The sequence below is a fragment of the Microtus ochrogaster genome, chromosome 24 (assembly GCF_000317375.1).
Source record: "Microtus ochrogaster isolate Prairie Vole_2 chromosome 24, MicOch1.0, whole genome shotgun sequence".
Lineage (NCBI taxonomy): Eukaryota > Metazoa > Chordata > Mammalia > Rodentia > Cricetidae > Microtus > Microtus ochrogaster.
This window is the reverse complement of record NC_022024.1, coordinates 28,325,481-28,334,618: the sequence shown is the minus strand read 5'-3', so window position 1 is coordinate 28,334,618 and position 9,138 is coordinate 28,325,481. Positions and strand designations below refer to the sequence as shown.

Here is a 9,138-nt window from a genome sequence, read left to right as displayed (position 1 = left end):
ATCTAGATTCTTACCCATTCTTATCAACTTGCTTTACATGTGTGTCTTTTTCCTGACTTGCTCATCACCAGGCCCTAATGAAATGGACCCAGAAGCTGCGACTACAATTAGCTTTAACAAGGGCCTTAGATAACAGACAAGGCTTGCAAGGGATAAAGAAAAATAGTCGAGGATTGCAAATGAAACAACAGTCTGGTCCCAGATCTGCCAGACATCAGAGAAAAAGGCTTTGGGGCATGGCGATGGACCCGGATCACTTACTGTCCTGACGTTCCATCTGTAGACACACAGGGTAAACATTTGGTTTTCACGAGTGACCTAAACGGCATGCAGTTTCCCTCTGAGTTCTAGGTTAGTTCTGATCAAACAAACCTTGGCAATTTCTATACTAGAAGCTGTCAGAATACGGATTCCCAACAAGATTAATCATGTTGTAAAATTTGGAAAACACAATTATAAGTTATCTGCCAAAAAATTTTTTTTTGTTTTTCCAGAAGGCTCTTCTGTTCATCGAAAGACAGCTATTAAACCCAGTCAAGAAAAAGTGAGGTAGCCTTAGGAAAACACACGTAAGGGCGTCCACTTGTACCCCATCAGCCTGTCCACACATAAAATGAACTCGTGGCAAAAAGTACCTAAGAAGGATCTTGGACTTTATTGGGCATACACAGTACCTCGGTCTCATATCAAAGCATCCAAGAATCACAGAGAGCATGGCTTAAAGTCTGCACTAAAAACAGTACTTCTGGTTCATTATGACCCAGGTGCCCACTAAAACAACCAAGGAACACTAACTCAGAATGTTATAAGAGAAAATTACTCAAGAAAATTTCACAGAGAAAAAAAGAGCTTTATGTTGGAAATATTTTAAATGATGAAAGAAATATGAAAACTATTATCTAAAAAGAATTTCACTTAACATCACAATGTCCTTCATCATGACTTCAGAAAGCAGTTTGTATGAAACTAAATAAGAGCCTGTGAACAAAACAGATGAGCCTGGAAGACTGGGAATTCTGATTAAACTTCGTATTTCAGAGTCTGAAAGCATCAGCCCAGGGAGCAGAACACTGATAAAATAGTGTGAACAGGTTTCTGTTAAACTGGTGTGACTGACTCAAAACAGACTAAAAGAATTAAAATGATTAAATTCCAATTTTCCATGTGTTATAAATTAAAAGAATTCTTAACAAAGTTTCCCTAATAACTTCTTTAACTAGGGAATTGGAAACAATAATTTAAGTCAGAAAGTAAGACTGTTATTTAGGAATACAGAAGTCAGTTACAACACAGGAGGCTCCCTTTTTCTTGAGATTTAGCTATTTCCTTGTCCAACTGAAGGTACTGTTCCTGACATGTTAGTAGTGCTAATTATCAGAAAGATGCAAAATCACTAACAGTCCAAAGCCTATTCATATAAAGTAGAAGATTTTCCTCAGGGTAAAACACAGTTACTAAAGCTAAAACAGTGAGACAAACATAAGTAAATTTCCTCACTAAAAGCAGACAGTAAGTTACAGGAATTCACACCCTTTCCTCCTAGAACAGCAGCATAAATTTAGTTTTTCTTACAGTCCTCCCAAATCATGTCTGCGAACTCGGTAAGTACACAGCAACGACAGGTTCCAGTGACAGAATGTTCCCAAAAATATTGCCGAGGACACAATCAAAGCAGACGAGACTGGTATGTGGACAGCATCGCTGTAAAATGGATTCACCACGAAATACAAAGGGACAAGGACGCTTTCCAAGAAAGCTGACGTGTTTCCTGAGTCTTAGTAAGATAGGCCAGGCTGGAAAACAGTGCCATGACCTACGGAAGCAGAGGCACAGTTGTCTCCAAGTAAACGAGAGGAGCTTTCTGCGGGGCTGGAGAGGGGCCTTTGATGTAGGGAAGTTTCTTTGACATCGTTTCTTTGAGCTGCAACAGGGACCCACAACAACAACAACAACAACAAAAACTACAAGGGTGTTTCTTAAAATGGCACAGTATTTCCCTTTTGAAGGTGTATGACACCTTAAAATGAGCACACATATGAAAATAAGGAAACATGAAATATGCCACAGCCCAAACACCTTTGAAACTGCTTTAAAGTTCCAAACCCCAGAACACATCAATTGTAGGAATTAAATATTTTTATTCAGAACCTGTATCTTTGTTTTAGGAGTGGTATAAACAAAATAAAATAAGAACAACATATTAACGTGGTCGCTGCAGTCACACACAGCAAGGACACAGCAGAAAGAGCTCGTTCTAATGCTCTGCAAGAGAAGAATCATTTCAGGTACCCTTATGGCAGCAAATTTTGGCAAAAGAATGATAAGTTCATTTCTTATTAAAATACTTAAAGAATTGCCTAGATTATCAGTCGTGCCATAAATAAAACAGCAGTCTATTCAAAAATGCCCTTACCTCCCTCTCCTATCCCTAAAAGACCTGCCTATACAGGTGTCTGCTAATTTCAGGTCAGGTTTCAAAGCAGTGCTTACCCTGTAAATCAACGACTTAGCTTTATAGAGAGTAAACACACACTCATTCCCTTCCAGTCTTGAAGCTAAAACACTTGTAGGAGGGCCGACCAGAGATCACTTCATCTCCGTCTTTATTTCTCTCCCACCTCGTTTTCACTCCCTTCAACTGTTGGTTCTTCCTCCTCATCGCCGAAAGTCTGTTCCTGCATGGTGGTGAACGACAGAGACCTGGCAGCCACCTCTGCAGCCAGGCCAGCGGTGAAGGTGAATTCTGGTGACAACTGTAGTCGGGCCAGCCTCTGCTTAATGGAGAGCTGGAGCGAGTCCCTGGGAGTTGGAGGGGCAGCGGCCCCAGCAGCAGCAGCAGCAGCCTGGGGAGACTCGGCCTCGCTCTCACACTGGTAGAACCTTCTTTCTTCAGCTCCTCGGAGGAAGGCTTCATTTCCACACGTGTCTTTGTTTTCATCCTCTGGAGGACTGTCACATACAAACTCAGTCCTGTTTCCTTCAGGGTCACGTGGAGAGGGCTCACTACCTTCCTCTTCAGTACCATTCCTATTGACTTTTCCTGTCTCTGAATGCATGGGTGTTTCTGAATTACTTACAGATTCCACTGGGTCTACAGGAGACAAGGATTTCAACACAGCTTCAAAGAACAAAAAGAGGAAAAGAAAAGAAAAGAAAAAAACAACAAAAATAACTAAGGACCCAATGACTTTAAACTCCCAGTAACTTTTTAAAAAGGAACAATAAATAAATAAATAAATGTTCAATAAAACTTTCTAGCAAAATAAATGTAAGGCTGTAAAATGGAGAATGTCATGACATAAAATGAGACAAAGGCAGTGGTCCTCCAAGCATGGCCCTGGGATCAGCAGGCCCATCTATCCTGGAGGAAGCTGCTGGAAACAGACCCTAGAGTCTGATCACAGGCAGGGATCTGGACACGGGCTGGGGCGGGCAAGTTTACAAGCCGCCCACTTGATTCTGATGCACACTAAAGCTTGGGGACACTGTTATTAAAGGGGTACACTGTGTGGTTTTCGCCACACAGATAGAAAGCCTAGCGTGACCCAGACAACAGCAGCTTCATCACACGTATGTCCACAAGGTAAACAGCATGGGAAAGTTTAACAGAGAATCCAACTTACTTGTCCGCCACCTAACAGAACCTGAAGGGAAGTGGTCTACATTTCGTTGTGCTACGGAGAACACAGATGAAATAAATCTGCATTCAAGATCAACTACCAAAGTATAATACATAAATATCATGTAGATCCATACAGTAGACGTTGTCCTTGCAAGAAAAATGAAGGTTTAGTTAGCCCCTCTTGGTGTTAGTAGGCAGTGGGTTGCTGGCTAGGCAGTCTCTCCCAGCACGAGGGTTAGTATGATACAATCTATTATGAAGCATGGCAGAAGGAAAAAGTGCATCCTGAAGATCTGGCGTATGTTTAAAAAGCACTTGTGTAAAACGTGTCCAATTCCAAGAAACATCCCTACGCTGCAGTCACTCCACTAGGGAGGCAGCAGCAACAGACACATGGCCACAGCAGGTTCCAGAGCAGGCTTTCCCTCTCTAACTCCATTCGGACTTTACCCCTGTAGGCAGAGATGAAAACAACTCTGGAAGACACACTGAAACTTTTCGTGGGAAGGCATTTTCTGGCATCAGTAGAGTTTTACTTATTTTCACCGACTATACAGCATTATTGCCTTTTCAAATGCAAATGGAATCAGACTCTTGTTTCTGAAAATGAGACACATTTCTCTCATCTGCCCACAATGTCATTTTACAGCTAAATACTATGAAGGAAACACTGGCAGTCACAAAAGACACAAGCGTATAGGTAATACTATCCCCAGCATTTCTGCACACTCTTGTTCATCAGTCGGCTAGGTCTTCACAAGTGGACCATGTTTCAAGCCATGATGGCTACTAACTGAATGCGGGAGGCAGAGTATGTGGAGGGAAGGGTCAGCTGAGGACAGTGTCTGAATGGAAGTCTCTAGGGGAGTAGATATGTTTTGTCTGCTGATCTATGTGCTACACACAGCAGTAAATAGTGTCGGGGTCTGACAGGTACTCGGTAACAACTTGTGGATCAAAGTTTGCTGACTGAATACTGCTGGAGAATAAAAGCTAGAAAAAAAAGGACTGAAATTTAGAGACTGAAAACCCTGAACACAGAAACTGGCCATGTCTCTCTAACTCATGAGCAAGCTGATTCTAGAAGTCCGCTATGCTTCTGGAATGGCCACCATTGCTCCGCTCTTACGCTACATGTCTCTCTGGGGTGAAAGTCTACGGTGGCCGCAGAGGTGGGGCAGTGGGGGGGGGTCACAGAGGAAGCACTCGGAGAGGACAGCTTGGTGAGAAGACCGACTTGGTCAGAGAGCAGCATCCATTTTCTTCGCGAGTGTAAGCAGCAAGTCTGTGGGACTATCTAATTAGATAACTAAGGTGAGGAGGGCACCTTTATTAGAAACACTGGGAAATACAAGTGGACATGGTGGATTCTTATGCTGGAAAGGCAAATATAATAAGAAAGGTGGAACTATTGTAGTTTTGAGACAGAATTAATGAGCTGTTTGAGTCTGAACAAAGTCTGGAATATGTTACAGGAAAGCTTAGGGGATAAAGATACTGAAATTGGGGTCAGCTAAGGGGCTTTTCTAATGGACAAGCATCATCTAGTGGGGATTTAGGTTCTGAAGGGAGCCAATGGGACGCAAAGAAGATTGAAACCAACAAGTGTAGACTGGGCCGGAGAGAAGGTGAGGGTTCACAAGAGAAGACAGGAGAACCCCATGAGCTTTGCAGACTAGAGGATCTATGCACTTCCAGTGAGGAAGGGAAAGGCAGGCGACTGGATCTGAGGGTCCACAAAGACACTCTAAAATGGACAGAAGGCCCGTTCTACCTTCTTCTAAATCCACAGGGATTAACTCAACCGAGGATGAACTCAGCTGACATTGCCAATAGCAAGTTTCTCTTCATCCCTTCATTTGCCCCCCATGAAGCACGACTGAAGAAAAAGTGAGAGCAACATGAAGAAGGTTACGGCCAGCCAACAACATCCAGACTTGACTTAGGGAGTCAGTAACACCAATATCTCCTCTGCTTCCAACTACTGAAGAAGCTTAACCCAAGTGGCCAACGGGCCTTCATCTTTATGCATTTTCAGCATTAAACAGTTATTAATGGTGGGTCTTACTGAAATACTTTAAATAGAGAACAAAGCTTAGAATCTCAAATTTATTACTTTCTTTTATCTGTCCCTCCTACCCCCCAAAGGGTCTTGCTATGTAGCTTGGGTAGCACAAACTTGCAGCACCAGCTGGCCTCAAACTCAAGATCCTCCTTGCTGGGATTACAGTGCCATCATGGTTAGCTCAATATATTCAATTTGATGCCCACTATGAAAGAAATCTATCAAATAAGTAACTGACAAAAAGGTGTAACTTCATAGTCTCAGTGTAAGTATAAGACATTCTTTTATGGATCAGATCGATTTTGCTTCTATATAAGAGTACTACACTAACTGGTTGATGCAGAGTTCTACAGCTAAGACAGCACTCATGATTCAGAAAGAAAGGACTCCTGTCATTGAAATAACCTGGACTCTGAAGTCGGAACTTACCGTGGTCACTAAACAGAAGCTGCTTCCACTTTTGCCTTTCTGCCTCTGACGCCTTGAATCCGAGCACAGACTTCAGCTCCTGCAGCACCCTCCTGGACTCTTCCTGCTCCCGCTTCTGCCTCTCTTTGTCCTCCGGGGTCAGGTGGTACAAATCCTCCTTCCGGAACTCACTTTCTAGGTCTATGTCATCCACATAAGCTTCTAGCTCCTGAAAATGGACCAAAGACAAAGGACTTCGGGCACACAGGATTCACTACTTGCAGCTACGCATTTTGGAGGACTTTCTCTAGGGACAATCATTATGGCAGTTGGAGAGGAAGGAAGGCAACAAACTTATCCACTGATAAATTAAAATCTTCCCAAAGCCTAACAGTGGATGCTACAAAGGGTTCTAGAGAGAGAGTTAACACCGTCAATGGCTATTTTCTACTCTGAGCCGACAAACCATATTCAAGGCACTAAGAGCTGATATTCTGATGTAAGTTTACATGACACTATAGTCCTAACCTCATTAGAAGCAGAAACACAGCAATTTATCTGATAGTACCCATGTCATCTAAAATAAAAGTAGGCAAATTGTTTGTGGACCTCGACTTCAGGGGAAACCAACGCCGCTCACCCTTACCTGCTCCTCAGGGATGGGGTCTCTGTCCTCAATGTGCAGAGTAGGCCGTATCAAGGGTGCTGCAGTGCAGTGTGGGTTTTCACACGCTATTTCAGGCTTGCCTTTAAGAAGAGGGTGGGGGCGAATGAAGATGAGCAGCAGGCCCTCAGAAACGAATGAACATCTAACGGTATGACAACCTTGGCACCAACACCAACTTTCTGTTTTCCCCGATTTTCTTATTTTGAGGTAGGGTCTTCCCAGGAGCCCAGGTTAGTCTTAAACTAATGATCTTGTATCTTAGGTTCATGAGTGTTAGATTTTTGATGTGTACGTCCATACCTGGCTACCAAATTATTCTGGTTAAAATATCTTATTTGTGAAGATTAAAGACACCAAAGTTAATAGTAACAGCAGTATATTTAACATATGACTTTAAGTTAAGCTTTGAAGAATGGCCATAGTATCTGTCACATGCTTGAGGACGCACAAATGCCCAACCCGCACGAAATATTTTGTTCACAGTGTTGGGAGGGCTTTAAAACAGATCATTATTCTTTCTCATAAAAAAAAAAAAGAACACAGGGAGTGGTGGTGCACCCCTTTATCTCAGCACTTAGGAGGCAGAGGCAGGTGGATCCCCACGTTTGAGCTAGCCAGGTGTACAGATTGAGTTCCAGGACAGCCAGGGCTACAGAGAAACCCTGTCTCAAAAAACAAACAAAAAATAATAAAAGAAAACAAAGATCGATCTTATGTTATTTTTATTTTCCCATTTTCCATTATTTTAACTCAGAATTGGAAATGAGTTACACAAGTAAATATTTTCATGGGTTCACCCAAGCTGAGTTTAGCTTTAATTAACTGAATTTCATTTTGCTATATAATCACGTGATTACATATTTACATATAATTATACTTTTCATCATTATATACTTAAAAAGAAGTGGCATACTCCTGTAAAACCAGAGGTGGAGGCAGAAGGATTAGGAGTTCAAGGTCATCTCCAGCTACATTGGTGAATTCAAGGACAGCTACAAGAGACCCTGCTTGAAACCACATCCAGCCAAAGCCATTCCTTTTGTTTTTTTGAGACAAGGTCTCTCGATGGAGTCCTGGCTGTCCTGGAGCTCACTATGTATACCAGGCTGGCCTCAAACTCAGAGATCTGCCTGCTCCTGCCCTAAGTGCTGAAATTAAAGTTGTGTGCCAACACACCTGGCTTAAACCAGTTCTTTTTTTTGGGGTGGTGGGGAGATGGAAACAGGGTTTCTCTGTGTAGCATTGGAGCCTGCCCCAGTACTCATTCTGTAGCCCCGTCTAGCCTCAAAAGAAGATCCGTCTGCTCTGCCAAGTGCTGGGATTAAAGGTGTGCGCCCTCACCGCCCAGCCAGTTCCTTTATTACTCAACCTGTAAGAGTTTCTGGAAGTTCTGATAGTAGAAACGCTGTGGACATTTCTCTGTTCATTTCAGTTTTTTAAAAGGAGACATGATGCCCTGAACATTTAAATCATTGTATATTTTATATTGAAATAGGAGTCAAGACTTTGGATTCATTTTGTGTTTGTGTGTGATGTCAACAGACAGGCCACAGAAGAGAAGCCCAGCAGAATGGATAAGCACAAGCTGAAAGAAATCCACCTTTTTTCTCTGTATTCCTCCGCAGCAGTTTATCCACTTGGGAGATGGCTTCCTCCCAGCAACTGTTGCTGGCCTGCACGTGGGGCTCAATCATCTTCAGCTTCTGCTCCAGTACCGGATAGGCCTCTGACAGCAGCTCTTGTGTCTCTTTAGTGCAAACAAGCTTCTCAAGCTCATCTTCAAAAATTATTACTCTGTGCAACACAGGAAAACAGAAACATTTTTAAAGTATGAAGTGGAAATTTTACCATTTAAGAGGACTATTTTAAGAATCAAGCCCATAAAATCGAACAGTTTTAGAGACAGATAAAGTTGTTCAACAGTGCGTGCATTTGCTAGCACTCCACTGCAGGCTTACAGATGATGGAGTGGGGCTGAGATGTAGCTCAGTGACAGAGCACGTGGTCGGCAACCTAAACACCCTTCCCCCAAGAAACGAATGAAAATCTATGCGGAGTAGTGTGTGATACAGTCCAAAAGTATTTCTTACACACATACGAGACAATTTCTGATCTGAAAGAATAAATTAAGTCCATCTCCAAGTTTTAAGAATTAACAACAGGAAAATTATATACACCTATATATGTTGAAATTATATATATATTTAAACTCATATATATATGAGTTTTTGCCTGTATGGATATATATGTGTGTGTACTTTGTTTGCTCCTGCTGTCCATGTAGGTCACAAGCGGGTGTCAAATCCCCTAGAACTGGAGATAGAGTTGGTTGTGAGCCACCATATGGGTGCTGGGAACTAAACCCCAGTCCTCTGC

General features: G+C 42.4%; 1 protein-coding gene across 7 annotated transcripts in view; it reads right to left on the bottom strand.

Moving 5' to 3' along the window:
* Positions 1-632: 632 nt before the first annotated feature.
* Vezt (vezatin, adherens junctions transmembrane protein) overlaps positions 633-9,138 on the bottom strand; it is a 54,635-nt gene continuing 46,129 nt past the window's right edge. For 5 of the 7 annotated variants that reach the window (XM_026784471.1, XM_026784472.1, XM_005358151.3 and 2 more), the window contains 4 exons: positions 8,363-8,556; positions 6,742-6,842; positions 6,117-6,324; positions 633-3,118 (listed from right to left, as the gene is read on the bottom strand). In XM_026784471.1, coding sequence (XP_026640272.1) covers positions 2,604-3,118; positions 6,117-6,324; positions 6,742-6,842; positions 8,363-8,556 — 1,018 coding nt within the window. In that variant the 3' untranslated portion in view covers positions 633-2,603. Of the gene's footprint in view, positions 4,075-6,116; positions 6,325-6,741; positions 6,843-8,362; positions 8,557-9,138 lie in introns of all 7 variants that reach the window. The other 2 variants (XM_026784473.1, XM_026784474.1) reach the window with 1 other exon arrangement.